The 21,181-nt window shown below is 39.5% G+C and overlaps 1 protein-coding gene across 6 annotated transcripts in view; it reads left to right on the top strand.

The window, feature by feature from the left end:
• The window catches only part of dab1a (DAB adaptor protein 1a), a 223,546-nt gene that overhangs the window by 178,255 nt on the left and 24,110 nt on the right, over window positions 1-21,181 (top strand). For all 6 annotated transcript variants that reach the window (XM_084920574.1, XM_084920578.1, XM_084920575.1 and 3 more), the window contains 2 exons: window positions 12,679-12,818; window positions 14,495-14,593. In XM_084920574.1, the coding sequence (XP_084776700.1) occupies window positions 12,679-12,818; window positions 14,495-14,593 (239 nt within the window). The remainder of the gene's footprint in view (window positions 1-12,678; window positions 12,819-14,494; window positions 14,594-21,181) is intronic.

Genomic DNA, 21,181 nt, shown 5'->3' with positions numbered 1-21,181 from the left:
AAAACTAAATGGAAGAAAAACTTAAAATCGTAAAAACCCCTCTGGTTTTCTCTTTGAAGCTGGCGTTGTGCCCGTATTGTTGTTCCAACAAGTGTGGTCATTGTCGGATTCGTGAATGAACGTTTGCGGCTTGTCAAATGTTGCTAAATTGTTACTGTCATTCTTAAGCTTGTCTTTCAAAAGCAGTCGCATTGGCAGGTAACCATCAGTCATTTGGATGATTTGATTGTGCTTCGTTTCCTAACCGCTACATGTAAACATTACAAAACTGACTTTTATACTTATACAGAGTTTTGTCATTTTCATTTGCGGTTTTGCATTCATAACGTTATCAAATGCTCAAATAAAACATCGACTAGTGCATGTCTGTCTTTCCTAATGCGACATCAAATATGAATACAAGTTATAATAACTTCCGCTGCTGTCAACACTCGCAGTCATCACAACTTTGAAAAATCACGATTCTCCCACAATGGGATTTGGCTGGATGTGTGGGAGGGTGTTTCTACAGTGTAGCTGGCAGCCACCGGCATGAAAAGAGTGGTTAAGGGTTATAGCTGTGCAGCTGTTAGCCTTTGTGTTAGTGTGTGTGGATTGTGTGGGTGTGTGTTTGCTTGTCTCTGGTGTGTGATTAGCAAACACATTATCTTCTTCGTGTGGATATTATGCACACATCCAGTCTATCTGGCACAATCACCGCAGCCATTTACTCTAACATCTTTCCCTGGGGAATCTTAGAGCACAAACAACGGCATTTTGAGTGTGTGTGTGTGCGCCTTCTATGAGAGGTAATCAGATCTGTTCCCTCCAATCAGACAGAGATTGAATTGAATTGGCTGTCTGCTGTTGTGGTTGTCATTGGAGGCCAATAGTGAATACTTGGGGATATAAGACAAAAAAACAACACTCACTTTCACATAGTGACACACACTTCGCAAACATGGCCTTTCTCTCAGTTTGCACTAAAACTATATTTAGAGGTAATTGCCTCTTCTATCTCCTCTCCTGTCATCCCCTCTCATCATTTTATCCCTGGAAAACGTGTGCTCTATTTATCCATCCACTTTTTTCTTCCCTATAATAACTTAAGAGGGGCACTAAGGGTGGTGAGATGTGATCTGCTTTTTTCCCAAGCAGGTGTCTCATTCCTCTCAGCAAAGCCACATCCTCTAACTGTGCAGCAGCTTCAATGATGCGCTCTTCTGCCCTTATTCCTGAGTGTTCAAAAAGCTTCATCCAAGGTTTAAGATGTGACCACACCAAATTAGCATTCAGAATGCCTGACTCAGAAAGAAAATTACATATCGGTAAAAGCCTTTTATTTGCTTTCCTGAGTCTTGGACTGTGTGTGTGTGTGTGGCTGCAGGAGCTTGTGATCCTCACAGTATGTTCAGCTTAGTCCTCTCCTCCACACAAGTTGGTGTGGCTTTGCTCACCGCATCACTAACTACTGTCTCCATAGCAACAGTTTGCTCCCTGCTCATAATTTGCACAAAAGGAAAATGTCCCAATGTCGCACAGGCTCTAATAGAGGCCGATAGTCTCACCCTGCTGTGCTGGTTTAAGGACTGTGTGCTGAAAGTGCATTTCTTATTTGTTAGAGGTTTGGTAGGCTGCTGTTTTCTATTTCCATTTTCATAACGCAGTGTGTTTAAGGCTCATTTAAGAGACATGCTGTAAAATATAGCTAAATCTATGCTGTAAATTATTACTTTGTTTGAAAAGTATAACTCAGTCACTTCATTCTCTTGTAGGGGTTATAAGTGAGCTAAAGGTTTGCTATGGAGTTTTTGACCTTTTGTTGTTGCACAGCAGCATGTTTGTGTCCCCGTGTTGTTTGTCTTTGACTTTCTGCACACTCCATCAAACTAGATAATCGACTATCCTGAGAGTAATTTCGCATTATTCCACTGATCAACTGGTGGTGGTATACGGCAAGACACGCACCACATCAGCAGCTAACACAGGGTTGAAGACAAGCAGATGTAAAGAATATGGGTTTGAAAAATCTGCTTTGCAAATTTTATTTTAAGAAGGTGCATGTACATGTAATCCTCTTACAGTGTGTTTCTGCTAACACTGTATGTCATTTTGTGTCTCTAAAGGAAATTTAAGAGAACAAATGTTGTCACATTTATTATTGTCATTTTGATTTGTACTGAAAGACAAAACAACCTTGGAGATATGGCTAAAATCTCTCTTCAGCTCAACTTGATTGCAGGCTGTCTGGTGTACCAGTTTGGTAGTGTATTCACTTCTGCTGGTTAAGATGTTTTACTTACAGTGATATCATCTAAACTGGTCGAGCTGGGTAAGTCTTTAAGTTTTTTACAGCTAAATTTTTCACTTTGTGCACTTTTCATTCCATTAATGTTTCTTTTGAAGCACATTTTTCAAGCCAAGGTGCAGCACGACAAAGCCCTATCAACATGGAAAAAAAGCCCCTTTCTTATAGGCCATTCCTTTGTAACAGTTTCCTAGTAGACTTTCCTGGCTGTGGTTGTGCAGGTAATCCTGTTTATACATTTCCTGCTCCATTATATGTGTGTTAGTTGTATCCTACATTCCCATTGGTTATTGCTTTAATTGCATATTCACCTCAGAGTTGGCATTTGATACTTTGTTACCCACCAGCTTTATATTATGAGCAGTTTTTACTCCTGTCTCTACAGGTAGCTAGATTTCAACATTCAATGCTCTCTGGTGCCACATCACTACTAGTCTCTTACTGTTTGCAATTTCATTAAGTATATACTCCTGGATAATACGAAGTGCAATTGAAACATTTAAATCCCAGTGTACACGAAGCATGCAAATGAAATATCTTGTCACATAAGAGACTGAAATTTGTGTGATCAGATGATCTGATACATTTGAAGTTTAATGCTAGCAGATGCATACTTTCTAACTACACAGTCGCTGCATTTTTTTTTAAGATCTCTCCTTACATGTTTCTTTGTTGTTAATGTATCTGACAAAAAATAGAAAATTAAAATTTCCTTTTTGTTTCTACTGTTTTAGCTGGAAAAACATGTCATTTAGTTTTAAAAAAGAGAAGAAATCTTCTTTTACTTAAAAGAGTTGACGACAACGTGAGGAGATTACACACAGTAATAGAAACAATCTAACAGATGGGAGAACTTCCTCTCCTTTTTCAGGCTGAATAATGTTTGCCAGGCTTCTTTTACTCCATCCTCTCTTCCAGGACCCTGGCTGAGAGAATTAAAGGAGAGGGTTCATTAAGCAAGATGCAACACAGAAAAGTAGAGAGGGGAAGGACAGCAACTTCAAGTGATTCCATATTTTGGCGGATATATCACAGGGAGGAGAGAAGGCTTTGTTCTAGCACCCTCATTTTGGCATGAAAGGAAGACTGCTGTGTTTTGAGGAGTTACCTGTGTTTCCTAATGCTTTGAAAGCAGTAGCGACAGTCACACACACACACACACACAGATGTTCACAATCCTCCTACAAGCACGCCTCCTGTTCACACAGAATGCGGAATTTAAGAAACAAGTAGTTTTCCCACTTTTCACTCAGATTTGTCTTTTAGTGCTTGAACTCACTGACCTGTGTGTAGGGATGGGTATTGATAAGATTTTCACGATTCCGATTCCATTTTCGATTCTGTTTAACGATTCGATTCTTTATCGATTCTCTTATCGATTTTTTTTAAAAAAGGAGAACACTAAGGTCGATTAGCTTAGAACTTTGTTTTATATCTTCTCTTTGAACAAGATAGAAATTTAGGAGTAACATGGCCTTACAAACCCAGCAGTGAGATCTTAAGAGATCCACAGCCTACGGCTCTTCAATGGGGTGTCACAGGGTCCCCAGGAAAAAAAATTGTAAATGTCAAATAATAAAATAAATATTCTTCTGTAGCAATAACAAAGTATAGCATAAATTATTCAGTAGCAATTACACAAGAATATCCAGTAATGTCACTGCCTACAATTAAACACATTCACTTACCGAAAATCGGGGGCATCTGCTGTGGCAAATGGGTGCAAGCCTTTTACCACAAACTTAGTCACTGCTCGGTGACATTCATCTATCCTGGCCTGAAAGGAGACGCTGCCGGTAGACTGCAGCGAGAACTGCCAGCATCTGAGCCAGCCAGACTCTGCCTGTCTCATCATGGTCACCTAAATGCACAGTAATGGCAGGTTTTGTAATAAGGCAGATTGCGCTAACATAATACACACTGTTAGTTGATTATTTACCTGCTGCATTAACGGGAGAGGACGTGCAAACGTTACCGCTGCTGCTGGGTTGAGATTCACGAGTCCGGAGCGGAATTAAAAACACGACATTCATTTAAGGTCATCGCGTGTTTTGTGAGCAAATGCTTTTGCATATTCGTAGTGTTTCCTCCCTTAAATGAAATCTCTACTTTGCAAGTATTGCAAGTTGCCCTGTAGTCATCCGTTCTCGTAAAGTATAACCAAACTTTTGAGCGTTTAAGCCGCCATGTTTCCTGCCAGGTAAATGACGCTCCGCAACGTGGTGACGTCATTCAGGGCGACTGGAATCGATAAGGGAATCGTTTGCAAAAATGGCAAACAATTCCAAGGAATTGAAACAGTGGGAACCGGTTCTCAACATGAACCGGTTTTCGATACCCATCCCTACCTGTGTGTGCGTGTCTGTGTGTGTGTGTTTTCACGAAAGGGACAAGGAGAACAACAATGACAAAAAAGTAAGTGGTGCCTTCTCTATTTCTTCTGATAACAGGAGGTATTTTGTGGAGGCTCATAGTGCAGGACTTTGGAGAGCTACCTGTTGTTCTGCAGCAGGATGTGAACATTTCTGCACTCGTGGAATCGACTGCTTGTGTATTAGCGGCTGCTGAGGTGCATTCGTTAAAGCACTCTGTGGGTGGAACAGCTTCAACATCTCACATGACAGGATGCTAGCTGCATGTTTACACACACCAACCCCTGATACACCGATATCAGAAAACATACATGCACGTGCATGTTCACAGACACAGTTACATACACACACACTCATGCACATTTGCAGGTTCCCCATGTTCCCCTTTGCTTGCGAGAACAATTACCTTCTAATTACTGCCAGAGAGAGATTTCTCTGGCAGTAATTCTCCAAGATTTCTAGATATACACAGGACTGCTTGGATAGTTGGGAAAAGAGATTGAGATATGGGAAGGAAAAAGACTCATAGCCTCATGTTAGTTTAGGTATCATATTAATTCATAACAGGGAGAAAATAGAGAAGGTTGAGGTGAAAATGAATGGTAAGGAAGATCTGTGAGAACTTCTCATCAGCATAGTAAGTACATAGAGTTAAATGCTTTTTTAGGATTACAAAGAACCTAAAACACAGGTTTGTCAGTAAGCATGCAATCATCCTGACAGGATTGTGAACATAGAGGCGAGACCAGTGCTGCTTTTGCTATTTTTTAGTGTATTAAAAGCTTTCCTGGATTGTTGCTTTAGTAGCAAGTGAGTGTAAAAACTGAGCATACCATAGTTTCCGGTAGGAAACAAAGTCAAGCTGGGACAGTCCCAGTAGATGAGGTGATGTCAGGGTCTGTCCATTTTTCCTGATCATATAATGTCCAGATAGTATTTCTAATAAAGTAAAATAAAATATTTATATAACACCTTTTGAAACCGGGTTTACAAAGTGCTTTGACAGATTACTACATTCAAACAGAAAGTGAGAGATAATAAACTGAATTAAAACTGAGTAATGTTAAAGAAGTTAATACGTAAAAAAAATAAAACAACCATTGTCCTGAAAAATCGAAAACACAAATTGTCACAAAAAGAATTTCTCAAGAAAAGAGAATAAATAACACACCATTAATTAGAAAACAATAAGAGATGACAAAAACAAGAGACATCACATGAGAGCAAATTTATAAAAATATTTTTTTATAAGTTTGAAAGACAGTCCTGAGATTTGAAGGACATCATGGCTAATAGTTGATACTCCTGTATGCAACTCAACTCTTCCTTCCACGTCTCTCTCATTCTGCAGGAAGTAACAGTCTTATGTTGATTATATCATCTTGAGTGAAATTAACTGTAGTCAGGCAGATGCATTTACAATGTGGCTTTATAAAAAGCTCAATGGTCTAAAAAACAAGCAAATAAAAAAGAAGTAACATTTTAGTCCAAGGACGGTGCGTTCAAATAAAAGAAAACACTTCTTAACAACCCTAACACCGTGCAATAGAATTAAGAACTATGGTTACAAAATAATATTTTACAGAAGTATTTTCTAGTCAATAAATAATCCTTTTTTTATTTATAGCAACAGCAAGCAGTCAAATGACACTAGTCATTAGACACTAGTCATTAGAAGTCATTAGACACTACCAATGAAATGCTTATGTCAAAGCTGCCATCAATATAGTTTTTGTTTTTTATCTATGTTATTTCAAATTTACTGCAAAGCACATCATTATTTATTTTTAATAAGATGCAAAATTGCAGTAATTTACTTGAATTCTTAAATAGCAAAACTGAAACTTATGCGGCTGAATGTTCTACTAGACTTCTCAGAGATGTCCAGTGTCTTGGTTCAAATATAGGTAAAATATAAATTCAATTGAGTGAATTTAGTTGCTTTTGATAGATTTCTAAAAAAACCAATTTGTGGTCTAATAAATTTGATAAATTCAGCAATATGCTTTCATGTTATAGAAATGATGATAGGGGAAATATGGGATTACCTCATTATACCAACCCCTACAGAAGTAAATATAGCAGATTTAAATGATCTTCAAAAATTAAATAAGTAAACTTACCATAAATGTGTCTATAAAGTGTGCCATAAAAATAAGATTTTATCTGAAGAAGGTCTCATGTGTCTTTCCCAACTGTCACCATACAATCGAGTCAAAACTTTTTTCTGTTTGCTTTTCCAAAAGTCACCTTGACAGAAGGTGTGAGTGTCTGACTGTGTGAGTGCCTTTGAGACGGTAATGGGCAATGTGCTCCGTCTGTCCCTAACTTATTTTTCAGCTCTAATTTGTTCTGTGTTTTCGGCCAGCGAGGATGGCTGGATGCCTCAGGACACATGTGCAGCAACACACATGCGCAGGGAGCTCAGGTCTCTGACTGCGTCCCTGTCATCCAGGTGGGTGGGAGAGAGGTGAGAGTGGGGGAAAGGAAGCACAAAACGGACCCTGAAAAAAGGAATTCAGATAAAAGGGGGGAAAAGACACCGCTCTACCTCTTTAATCTTATTTGCTCCCTCTGAAATCTCCTTTCATGATTGTGGTTCATAGTCAACAGGTGAGCAGCAGCTCTCTTCAAGAATGGATGCTAAGTTAGTCACACTGATTACACAAATCAGTCCTATCAAGATCATTCACAACACGAACGGTTCAAAGAAGCAACTTCATTTGGCAGACACAGCCGCAGTCGTGTTGGAAATAGGACCGAAAAATGTACGTGAGCAAAAGCGCAGCGCTCATTTATTTGATTGAGTGGCCGCAGTGCTTCATCATCTCATTTTACAGCTGCTATTTCACTTTAGCTACTATGGTTGTGTTTTTGTAGCGTGCGCTTATGTGCATACTCAGTCAAGTGTGAGCTTTTGTGTGCCAAATCAATCTGCCAAAATTAAGCATGGAGCTGAAGGGGAAACTTGTTGTTTTCTTGGCACATACTGTTTTGTGGATTTAAAAGAGTCTGTCTGAGATTGGGTATGAGTGAGCGCTTCATCTGAACAAGTCTCTGATAGGTAAGGAAAGCACAAAACCCCACACGTGTTGACACAAACACACACAGACATTCAGCGGCAGGGTTTAGAAGCAGGATTAATTGGAGAGTAACTGCCGGGTTCCCTCATGTGCTGTTGAGTGTTTGTTGGGAACCATCCCAGCTGCAGTTAAGAGCCTCTGGGTGCTTCTTCATCTGGAGCACAGTGAATCAAGCTCCACACTTTACCAGCCACTGCAAACAATGCTGGCCTTATGAAAGTAAATGGGTGATAGCGGCAACAACATTTGTATAGCTAATTAATTTCCGAGGAATATCAGATGACGTGATGCCCAAAAAACTTCCTCTTACAGCAAGAAATCAAATAAAGTCTTGAGTTCACTTTTCTTTGCTATTGAGGTGCCGCATCTCTCCCATATTCTTACTCAGTGGCCTCTGTCTCTAACGTCTAATGAAATTAATGAACTAGACTGTTATGCCTTATTGGCCTTACACTTAAAACCTTTACACTCATTGTCAGCCTTAAGCCTGGATGATCAGAATGTTTTTGAATGAAAATCTGCACTGCTGAGGAGAGCCCTGCATACATCTGAGACAGGCCTGGATACATGAGAATGTATCTGCATCAATCTGTAAGTCTAACATACATTTGATACAGCTTGATAAAGTGAGAAGTACCTAGAAGACAGACAGTTAGGCAACTTGTAAACAAACCCACAGGTAATCTGGCTGTGGTCCACTTAGACCGTGTGCACTTAAGAAGCTTTGATTGCACACAGTTTGTCTGATGAGGATTCAGTATCATGATTTTGGTGCATTGCATTGGGTTTATATGGTGTTATTATTACAGTAGATGATCCGTGTTGTCTTGGACCTGTCGGACTTCATTCTAGCTATGATTTCTAAATCCAGACAGTTGCTCTGGTAAGTAAAATGTCATCATAATTGAAATGAGTGACAGCCAAAACTACAAAAAAATCAGTAATAACCTGATTTGCCAGGAAGAAAGACATTGGCAAATATTTAAGTAAATAAGATTTCAATATGTCACTCATGTAAAGAGGTGGAATTACGCAGAGACTAAGAAGGGTTGGGAGAAGAGGCGAAAAGGGGGAAGACGGGGATGAACGGGCGCACAGGAGGCGAAAGGTTACAGTTGCCAGGGGCAATGCTAGGGGCTTTCCTGAAGGGCTAGACGCACTGTACCAGCAGTCACCTGCCATCTATCACATGTGAAAGTTTGTGTGTGTGTGTGTGAGTCAGGGAGGTTCTGCCTGTCATATCGCTCTAATCCTGACTGACATTTATCCAATGGAGGCTTCGCTCATTCATCCATCCATCACGTTTTTCCATCCTTTGCTCTTCGCTTTATGTCCTTCCCTCCCTCTCTGCTTGTTGCTTCAGACAGACAGTTATGAACAAACCCTGCATACCAAGTGCTACCGCAAACACACACGTACACTCGATACGCAGCGCTTGACTGTAGCGTAAAAACTTGAATTCCAGATATTGCGATAGCACTGCAGTGTAGTTTGCACAGATCTGAGAAAAGATTGCATGTTTTTGTGTGTTTGTTGACCTGTGGAGCAGCCGTGATTGATGTTCCAAAAGATTCTTTCATTAGTGTTATGGTATGGTAGGTGGGATGCGTGTGAGCGTGAGTCTGTAAGTGCTTTGTGTGCGAGTGTGAGGCAGGCACACAAGTTTGCGTTTGTGTGTCTGTGGAGCAGCCACAGACACACAAACTGAAATGGAAGATTCTTTCATTAGTTGTGTTTGAAGCTCAGCAGGGTCACAGAAACAGCGGACATTTAATTACAGCAGACTGAATGCTTCCCCCACTGACTGACACACACACACACACACAGATGCATACACACAGACAGGCACGCACACGCACACACAGAGGGAGGTCTTTCATGGAACATGCTCCCAAAAGGTAATATTATAAACCACTCAGCAGGAGTGGTAACCTTGGACCCTCTCTACCTTTTCCTTTCTTTTTTCCCATCTTGACTTTATTTCAACTTCTCTCTCTCTCTCTCTCTCTCGCTCTCTGTCTATCTCACTCTCTCACTCGTCCTTTCATTGTGAGCTAAGTATAGCAGCAGTAATGGTGATGGATGCAGATGGAGCAAGCATGTCTTAAATGTCAAACTCAAATGAAAATCACTGTTCCAGTGAGACAGAGTCATCTGGACACAACCAGTGTTATTTAACTCTCATACATATAAATACACACAGATGAAGTCCTACACAGTGTGGACTGCTATAACAATGAACAAATGGATCCTCAGAAGGGTATAAAAAGTACAATCAAATTATACAGTATCTGACAAAACAGTCTAAATTAAGATAAAATACCAAATTGTGTTTTTTCACTAAATCCTCTCACTGAAACATTAAAATCAAGTTTATTTGGTTTATAATTAAATGAATAAAGTTGCTCTAATTGTATGATATAAAACTCATCTGAACCCCTTTTTATTTTTCCTTTAAGGGCTTTAAAATTGGCTAAATCATCTTAATATTCACTATGAGCTTGTTCCGGCTCTTCATTAAATCTACTTAGGGATTACATTGAGGAATACTTAAACTCGAGCTTTTGCTGCAGTGCCACCTTTTTCTTTGATAAGTGATTTATATTCTTGAACTTGACCCCACTTTCTCTGTCAGGAACACACATGCTACATTTTTTTAGGATTCAGTGATTTTTGTGAACATGCCATGAAGTGGGAATATTGTGAATGTTTTCTAAATTGCGAAAATTTCACATTCAGCCTGGTGTACTTGGTTTCCTACCAGTGCAAATGCTTTTGCTTACTGGAATTGAAGGTTTGGATTAGAGGTGTTACAAATCTGAAACTGTGACCAGAATCACGACACAAACAAGTACAAGGGTGTCGGGCCTTGTTAGAGCATGTCAGTCTGTAAAAGTTGCAGTGTTTGAATATTATTCAGTTTATTCGCTGAATTGAGAATAAATCTTGTTTGTTCATGGGGCAGTTGTGATCAAGTAATTAGTCCTGTAGTAAAAAGAATGTGTTTTTTTTCACTGTTTGTTATTTTTCTCCTCTAAAAAAAATAATTGTATTAATCAAACCTCAGCTCCAGAGAGTTGTTAATTTGTTGCACAGTGAAGAAAGGTTTTTGACACTTTTTGAGATCTGGAGCGATTTTTTTTGTGAATGTTTCCTGACAGACAGCTCATGCAGTATGTTTCATGTCATTGTCACAGTGAGAAGAGATGATGTGGAACTAGTGGTTGTGGAAATCTGAGGGTTGCCATCACACTACCAGAGTAATATTGTCAACATACTTATATGAGTGTGTGTGTGCGCGCTCATTTTACAGCATCGTTTCATATTTAATGAAGGCAATATTTAAATGTCTCCAAAATGAACATCTCCTTGTTGAACAACACAGTCCTGCAGAGGTTTAGTCACTTACTTTGATCTCAGATATGCTGAGACGTGACACAATAGAGAGAGCTGCTCTCTCTTACTCTCCCCCAAAATAAGGACTGATATTCTTCAGCTCTTTTGTCTCTTAGGACTTTGAGACAGACAGTCGTGATTTACTCCAAGTAGCAGTGTGACTGAGTGTGTCTGTTCAATGATTCAGAGGTATGAGTTCATCTGCAGTCTTTGAGTGTGTCTCTCTGTATGTGTATGTTATTTTTTTATCAATGGAAAATAGGGTGTAAGTGTTTTTTTTTCCCTTTCTTGTAGTTTGTCAAGTTTTCTTCCCATAGGATGAGGCTTCTTAGACAAATTAATATTCACAAAATAATCTGTGGCAGCCTTGGACGTTTCTATTTGAGGTTTTAACAAAGCAGGGTTATTAATACAAAGGCGAACCGACCATCGTGTGATAACGAGGCCTTATACTGAATTGTCCTCAAATACTTTCCAACTTGTTAAATCATTTGATTGATTGATTCAAATGCAGATTTAAAAAATACTCGTGTTTGCTTGTTTTCGCGTGAGGGCACACAAACGAAGTCGTGGGAGGTTTGTGTTGCACAAAAATGATTCAATAGCTGCACGTAACATGATGGTCTTAAAAGGGCACATTTCTCTTATGCTGCAATGCTGTAGGGACTCGGTGTGAATGGAGGGAGTGTGAAAGAAAGACGAAAGGAGGAGTGGGACCTCTCCATCACTCCGGCTGTGACCTTCCAAGAGTCACGCTCTTATAGAGTACAGAACTAATGCCTCGATATATTATCTGAATATGCTGCATTATCATTATGCCTCTCTCGCACAATCACTCTCGAAGTCTCGCATATACACACTCAAAAACAGAACACGGAGACATGCAGAGATGCTCTGGTGTTTGTCTGTACAACTTTTGGTGTGTGCGTGCACGCTGCAGGTCTGAGAAATAGAAACTGAGAGGAAGAAAGAATGAGAGAGTATGACACAAAAGAGTTTGTCCTTATGAGTAACTGTTCTCTCTCCCCCTCTCTGTGCTCTGTATTGTGTGTAAAGAGGTTTGGAGGAGATAACACAGAGACTTCCTGGACAAGAGCAAGGTCAACACATGCACGCCATCGCTGACACTTACTAATACATGCGCACAGTGCTGGCAATCTGGTACACAGTAGCAAGTGAGAAGAGACGAGGGACTGCTGGAGACTGGGGAGATAAGGAGAAAATGTCACACCATTATTTTGTATGAGAAATGTGAACAGTCAGAGTTTCGTCTAATCCTCCCAAACACTGAGCGTCATTGAGTGTACTGACCATTATCATTCATATGATACCACAGTTCAGTGCATGTGATCTGAGTTAGTTTTGGACATTAGTGGCTTTAAACTATACTGTAGTTGGAGTTTTTTTTTTACTGTTGAAGTATTCTGGGGTTTGTGTGATTGATGATCCTGAGGTAATAGCACTGGTCTGAGGTAGATTGAGGTCCTTGACTTGAAGATGTACTGTAGACTGCAAAGTGAGTGTGTATGTGTGTCTGCAGGGCAGGATCGCAGCGAGACAGCTCTCATCAGGCGTTTTAAGGGCGATGGCGTCCGCTACAAGGCCAAGCTCATTGGCCTGGACGAGGTTACCGCCGCCCGTGGAGACAAACTCTGCCAGGACTCGATGATGAAGCTCAAGGTAAGAAGAGTCTTTCTCCTCCTCTTGATCCGTCTCAAATTACAAATTAATCGTACCATTTTAAACTCGCTGTTAAAACAAACTTTCCACGGTAGTTGCGAGCAATTAAAAAAACTAGAGGACGTCAACACCCAGAATTAATATTATATTACAGCCTGCAGCTGCATGAAGTTCTGTGACCCACAAAAGACGTCAGTTGCCAGCTTCATGCATATTCTGAAGTTCAACATTTAAATATGCATGTTTTGTTCATCATAGCATTACTGCACTTTTGACGGTGTGCGCATGCATATAGAGTTTGTTGCCATCTTTCTATGCAAATTGCTATAGGCGAGAAGTTGAATAGGAAGGATAGAAAATGGGGTTGTTATAATTTATAGGGATGACGATGATCAGTGCAAGAGGAAGTAAAGGAGGTTAGCCATATGGATGAGAAGGGGATTGGGATGAATGTCTCATTTGCAAGGACAGAAACAATTACAGAGAGGGGTAGACAGATGGGGCAGTTAGCAGCGAGGAGATGGCATATAGGAGGGGAATCATTTGGATGATAGGTGAAAGAGAGACATGAGTGAGGATGAAGATGAAGAAAAATAGGCCATTTTCTATTCAGGCCTAATGAACGACCTTGTTTTCTGAAATAATTGATTGCAGAATTATGAAAAACAGGCTTTGAAATTCTGTTACATAAAAAATGTTGACATTTTTTCCCTAAGAAGTCGCATCTTTAAACAAAACCTAGATTTTGCATCTTGTCTCTACAAATGTATGCTGAAAGAGTTTGAAAACACTGTCGGAGTGAAGAGTGCCTCATTCATTATTAATTTCCCTTTAAATCATATTGCAGGAGATATTTGAATTGAGAAAATTACATTTACGCTTTGTTTACGTGTAGTGAAAACTCTATCCAGCGGAGACCCGTAAGGGTGAGAAGAGGACCGACAGCTCATTGATCAAACAGCTTCCCTCCTCCTCATTTATTCAGACAGAAAATCCATCAACTCCTTTTCTCTGATCTCTCCACCTTTTCTTTCATACTGCTCCTCCCTTTTCTATTCGGAATCTGTCGTTTTTGTGATCCTGCTTCTCTCCTGTCTTCTTTTTGTGACTCGCCTATGCAAATGGTGACGAGGTGAAAATGGAGAGAAACTTAAACCTTTACATATACTTACAGCTATAAATAATCAGTATGTCGTTTGACTGTATGCTGAGTGCATTGTAGCAGTTGTACTGTGTTAAAAGCACGTTCCCAAACCTTTTAAACAAGTTATATAAATTAAGTTGTTCCATTCAGCAGCAAGCTATTTTTAAGCAAAGCAACTTTTTATTATTAAATAAAAACTATCATAACATTTCTGACATTCTCAATAAACTAGTAATTGATATCGATCTCCTTTCACATCATCCCTAGTCTTTTTGTAGAAAGAATGCATGGTGCCCTGGTACACAATATAGTAAAATGTTGTTTGTTGGATGAGAATAAATGAGAAACCTGCCACAAATAATTTAAAGATTATAAGTTGATGCCAGTATATGAAACTCATTGCTGATTTTTTAAACACATAGTTATTACCTTTATTGACAGTTGTTGGCAACTGCACGTACATTTCTATACTGCTTCTGACATGGTTGTATGGATTGTGTTTCTGTGTGTGTCTGTGTGTGTGCATCCTCAGGGAATAGCTGCAGCAGCACGGTCTAAAGGAGAACACAAACAGAAGGTGTTCCTGACCGTTTCCTTTGGAGGGATCAAAATCTTTGATGAGAAGTCAGGGGTAAGTTCTGAAGCAAATTTGATTCTCTTTACTTGTGAGTCTGTGTTTGTGTGTGTGTTTGTGTGTTCGTGCACTTGTGTTTCATCTATTAATGAGGCATCTCCATAAGAGGGAGGGGCCCCTGGGGAAATCAGGAGGCCCTAATTGAAACCCTGAGAACAAGGCCTCAGTAGATGAGAGAACATGGCCGTCCCATTGTCTTCCTGTGTGCAAACAGCAACTACACTGGTGTTATATTATGCCCCAGGATTAGGCATTTTCCATCTTACATGGCTGCTTCTTTGGTTAACCGATATGATCTGTCCAGACTTCATCGACTGTTTTCAGTCAATCCCCTGGTTCATTTTTTAGCTCTGTTTACTGTCTGTTAACTGACCCTGACTCTCCCTCTATCACTTAATTTGCTAGGCGTCTTTCCCAGTAGCTGATAAGATCTAAGACTTACTTAAATCCATGCAAAAAAGCAATAAAACAAGAAGTGTAATATTGAATTTACTGGCAAGTACCCACAACCCGTAGATATATGTGGAGCAGATGCAAGTAGAGAAGAAGATTAATGTAGTTATAGAAAGGCCAGTGTGTAGGATTTAGTGGCTTTTAGTGGAGGTTTGCATTGGAACAAATTTAATGGACCTTCCTTCCTCTTGCTTCCCAGCTCAAATCTACTACTCCTACTGCAGAAACAAGGCCGTTGCACATAACGGATTCCTTGGAAGTGCATACAAAAACATAGTTGCAGGTTGTTATAATTAAATTATAATTATGACTACCATATTCCATCTATGGTAATAGGTAATGCCTATAACCTACACAGGGTTCTTTAAATGCCATTGCAGAGTAAATATGATTGTAAATCAGGGAAAATGACCAGGCTTGTTTAGGATTATTTGATTGGTGTTATTTAGGCTCAAACCTGTGGTACCTGTCATTGTATCCTTAATCAAGAACTATAATATCTACCTTTCCAAGAATATGGGTCCTCTGGTGACTAAAGTGGCCTTTTTCCCCTGTTTTCTGTGTCTAATAATGTAGAATTACTTCCCTGTTAACTCTTTACCCCTTGAAAGCCTACTAGGAGTAACCCTTAAAGAAGTTTCTCTCATATTGCATCACAAGTTAATGAGGGTGGTGTCTGCCCTTGGAAAAACAGGGAAACTATTCCAGTGGTTGTCAAACCACATCCTTTTTGATATTCATTTATGTTTTCGTTAAGGGTCCAGAGGAAGTCATCAAATATTGCCTTTATGTGGGAAAAGAGTTAAATTCTATAAACGTGTAAAAAATCTGTCCCAACGAATTAATGTTGTTATTTTGAGGTGTTTGGCTATTCTTTCCGTATGTTTGTTTATATATTCATCTTGGCAGCTGCAGAAAACCAGGCTTATTTTTTAAACATAATACAGCAACTGTTGTTTTGATGTGTACATATGCAGCGTGAGCTGTCTGTTTCACTGTCTGGCTCTGAGTGTGTCTGATTGTGAATGTAGACTGGTTTAGATAGAATATAAAGCTCGCCGCTCCATACCGAGCTTTAGTGGTTGACACGGTAAGCCTAAGATTTACACTTTGTCGGGAGCCGGAATGAGCTGACACTGTATGTTTGTGTACCCAGCAGTGATTCAAAAGTACCTTGTATTAGACAGGCAAGACTCAGTAAACAACGACCACCCACGTGGCAGCCATGTTGAATACAAGCACATTCAATCCTTTGTACCTCTTCTTATAACACTCATAATCCTTATCGTATTTCTCTTCTTGATGGCTCAAAATTTAGACACTGAAGGATAACAAGAGCTAAATAGAAAAGTGAGTGATAGATGCAGAAGTAGAGAGCTAGAGTTGTAGAGGAGAAGAAGCAAGAAAAGTCCAAGGGGAAGGAGGAGGGAAAAAAGGATGTGAAAAAGATAAATAGAGGAAGCGTGTGATTGAGGAGCAGAAGCAGACTGAAACAGAGTTAGAGGGATAGGTGGAGAATCAGTAAGCATATGTCAAAGTAAAGCTCTCTACAGGGAGACCTTGTCCTCTGTCTCTGCACATTAATATTAACTAAAGAGATATGCTGTCCTTACTATCAGCCCTTCAACCACTCCTAATGGCAAAGGAGGGAGGGGGAGAGGGAGACGGGAAGAAAGAGAGAATGACTCTGCTGAGGTTCAGGGATCTTGACAGTCTCATTCCCCTCCTGTGCATCAGTCAGCCAGATGGGCGGATGGATGTATGGGTGAACGAATGGATGGATGGCCTCTCTCTTGGAGTAGGGAAGGTCGTGCAGGATGGAGGGAGGTGGTGCTTGAGATGGAGGAGAATAAGAGGGGAGACATTAATCTAACAGAGGGCAGGCCAGCATGCCTCTCTTCCTGTCAGCCTCTCTCTTAAAACACACACATGTGCATATACATAGAGACACTTGTGCATTACTACCCTCTTCAACCCCTTTGGCCAAGTCTCAGAAAGGGGACAATACCAAGGCAGATGAAAAACTAGCATGAGTGAATTGTTGAAATGGTTAGTTTGCACGCTGCTCCTCAGAGAGATCAGAAAGATCAACTTTTCTGCCAGTAGAAAAGACCACAAACAACTGGCGTCCAGACAATTCAATAAATTTCATTTGGGTCTTATCAGATATATTGTCACTGAATGCAATTTATAGTATTATTTGGTATTATTTGGTTGGTGGGGCTAGAGGAATGAAAGGGGCTGAAATTAGAGAAGGCCATAGGATGAGCCTTGGGGGGGTGGCTGTGAATTAAGCAGTGCTTGTTTTCAATGAACAATTTTCATAATTAATCATTTTACACTAAGGATAAGAAAAGGTGGCAAATAGGGGATACAGGAATGTGATTTTGACATCAAAATTTGTATTAAACCTCAACTATCTATGAAGATGTGCTGACTGATGTGTGACAAATCCAACCGTCATCACAACTGTGGTAACAGTTTTACACATAATTTATTCGATATGACAAAGACTGTTTTATTTCATTTAGATGTAGCCCAAGTGGCAATGGCATCAACAGGGTCATGGTGAAGCTGGAGGTGAGAGGTGGGGTGCTCCCTAGACAGGTCACTTCTTTTTAGGTTTTAATACGAAAATAGACCTATAGCCTTGTAATGTTACCAAACTTAAGCTGGTATTCGATCATTTTTAAGCATGCGGTAAGAAAACTGCTCCATAGTCAAAACACCAGGAAGGTTGTGAGCACCAATTGGAATTCTGTGCAAATGAACTTGGCCCATTTTACATTGGAAGGCAGAGGGTTAGAACAAGTTTTAGGTCAGCCTGTGCCTAAGAATTCAAACAGATCTGTTGCTCTGATGTTTATCACGAATGTCTTTAAACATGGTATGCAACCATCTTTCCCCACTGTTGCCTTAAAACCTTGTCAGTGTGGTTAAAGAGCGAACAGGTCTGATAAAGCAATTTCTGTGTCCCTGAACTCTATTTTCCAACAGCTCTGGCATCTGTTTGTCAAACACAACTCAGCCTTTTCACATCCAGACTCTTTCACGTGGAAGTTGAACATTGTCTGCGTAAATGGTCCTTGACTTCTTGTTGGAGAGGAGCCAGGTGGTCAAAATGTAACTACAAACCAATTCACCATTAAGAATGAGGCCAAACAAGAGTGCATGTTATCCTCACTCATGCATTCGTTGTACACAAATGCAAAGTTAGCAAGACTCAGCAGGAGCCACAATGGAAAATAAGCCGGGTTGAAAATAAACTGGACTCATGCTTTAAGCTGTCATTGATATGCCACCAGCTATATCACGCATCCACCATCCTTCTGTACTGATTTGTCTTTGTGTTTAGCACAAATACCCTACATTTGTGCTAAACATATACTACATTTACATAATAATATATTCTACGAGTGGGCTCCTATTTATAAATGTCACAGTGAATCTATTCAAAACAAGCATTCAGACAGAAAATCACATTTGTTATATCATCATCATCATCCCTCTTTTCCTTCTACAATTAAAATTTAAATACATTTATTTTATGTTTGATGTTCAGATGCTTTTCCAAAACTTTAAAGAATCGCTGCACATGTTAAATCAATTTAATGTTTAATATGAAGTTCCCATAATAAATGTAGCTGATTAAAAACAAATATTTAAAAGAAATATAAACCACCAGTGATAATCAAAATTTCTGAAATTCCAAGTATGCAATTATTTTTCATCTGACGGAAACTCTTTTTATTTAAAGCAGTGGACTCTCTTGATCCACAGTGTAGAGGTGGGCACAGGACGCTGCTTTTTATTTTTTAATCAAATGCAAAAAATAGAAAAAGACATGTAGGTTTATGCTTTAATCTTAAAAAGTACTTTAGGAAAAGGTTAGAAAAAAAGGAAATCCTTACACACATTAAGGATTATATGTGATCTGATTGACACCAGGGGTGGGTACACATCACAAATCACACACCAGTGTTAATTCATAGCTTGCCTGATTTTAGCATATTAGAGGGGTTATGTCTGTCAGAGCATATCTTAACCAAATTAGTTTTACTTTTATGCCCAGCTTGGCCACAGTAGTTCAAAATCTGTTTCATAAAATATGATTATAGTCACATCTTTAGTGCCTTTAGTTGAGGAAAAAAACACCTCAGTATTGTGTCTTTTTATTTCCACTTACATGATCCATTATTTTCAGCCAATGCATGATGAACTGTGCGTATATAGTATTAAAATTAGTATCATGCTTCTTTCTTTGATTCTATATCCATACAGTTTTCTGATGTAGTGACCTTAAACCAGTGATTGCGAATGAAAGTTTGCTACACTCTGTGCTGTGGTTTATTAATATTAGCCGCCAGCACTTTTTAAACACTCCTACAGAGAGGCCACAAGTGCTCTGATCATTTCAATCTCCTGCTGTAGCTTCAGCCTTTATTCTATTATGAACAGAGTAGTGCAGGTGCATGGCTACGGCCAGATAACATGGCGCCAGATCTTCAGAATGTACTTGAATTTACAAAATAATACATAAATAAAAGTTACACGATTTATATGCATCCAATTTATTTACTTGTCCAACTTGATGGTTGTGGAATAGCTGATGTCTATCCCAAACTGTTACAGGGTGAGATGTAGAACTCCTGTCCATCACAGGGCTAGCATAGAGAGACAGACAATCACTCACACGCAAAGATCAACGCACATTAAGACTAACCAGTTAACCCAGCATGCGTGCCTCTCAGACCATGCTAACCTAAGTCAGCTCACCGTGATTAATGTCTAACAAAGGAAAAATAATGGCCTTTCTCAAAAAATATGCTCAAAAAGTAAAAAGTGTGCTACTTTATTCTCTATTCAGTTCAAATATTGTTTCACACACGTATATTACAGAATAAAAGCAAGAAATAAAGAAACCTGGGTTAAATAACCAGACCTGCTCTGAATCTGATAAAAAAAAAAAAAAGCTAATTAAATCTTTAAGTTTAACTGCTAATCTCCCATCATGTTGTTCCTACTGGCTTAAGGCTGGATGGCCTCCACAGGCCCTTTGATGATGTCTCCCCTCCAGGAGAGAGAGATGTGACGATCGGAGATATTAGAGAGACAGTATCCTGCTGTTTCCCCTCTTCACTCCAAGAATAACAAGGAATATCTTGGTTCAGTGGCCAGCAACTGCTGAAGGGCATGCTGTCCACAGTCCCTCAGAGACACCGACGCTGTGTGTGAAAGATTGTGAGACTGGTACAGCACATCAACAGCGAGAAAAGCAGACCTCAGACCCAGTGTCAACTCTTTGAATCCACCTGTTTTTACACAGTGTTTGAGCATCTATATCCAACTAAAGCAGGCCGTGTCCAAAACATCAGATGACATCAGCCAGTATATAAGCTGATAAATGAAAATGAAAAATTAAAGAAATGGGAGAAACACACGTTATGTAATTTATCCACCAGAGGACAGTTATGGACAGATCCAGCTTATCCATGCAGAGTCAGGCAGATTGGACAAAGTAATCCACGACTACCTGTGATAAGAAAACAATGCTTTTAAACAGCATTGTCACATTGTTTTTTCTACCTTTTTCTCTAGCATGACACTACAAAAACATTCAAACCACCATAAAAATGCTAGTAACAGTCTTGTTGGCATAAATGTCTCATGAAGTGAAGTCAAGTGTTGAATATTTCCATCACTAGTTTTGGAGCTTCAGTGGTGTTTTGACAAAATTTGAAATTATATGTGCAAAGTTCAATTTTTAACAAATCCCACAACCTTTATTTTTGTCATTTCCTTCCACAACCAGCATCTTAACTTGTTTTACCTTTGTGAGTAGACTTTTGATTTTATTTTTTTACTCTAATTAGAGTTTGGCAGATATGTCAGATAGAACCAAGGTCCGCTACTTCATCATAACTTATTGAATCTTCCCATCCATCCATCCGTCCATTTGGACGATGGGAGGAAGCCGTCCAAAGACATGTGAATGAATCTTCCCATTGCACTAAAATTTCTTCTGAAAGGTGGCACTTTCACCTTGGTACTTGTCTTAGATGTCAAGCACACCGAGAATCTAAAACCAGAAAGGGAGGTCAGTAATGTGTTTTTAATGCTAAAAAAGTGACG

This window comes from Perissodus microlepis, chromosome 23 (genome assembly GCF_051167445.1).
Source record: "Perissodus microlepis isolate ML-2025 ecotype Zambia chromosome 23, ASM5116744v1, whole genome shotgun sequence".
NCBI classification, from domain to species: Eukaryota; Metazoa; Chordata; class Actinopteri; order Cichliformes; family Cichlidae; genus Perissodus; species Perissodus microlepis.
Note: the sequence above shows the minus strand (reverse complement) of the source record. Positions and strands in the feature narration are given on the sequence as shown.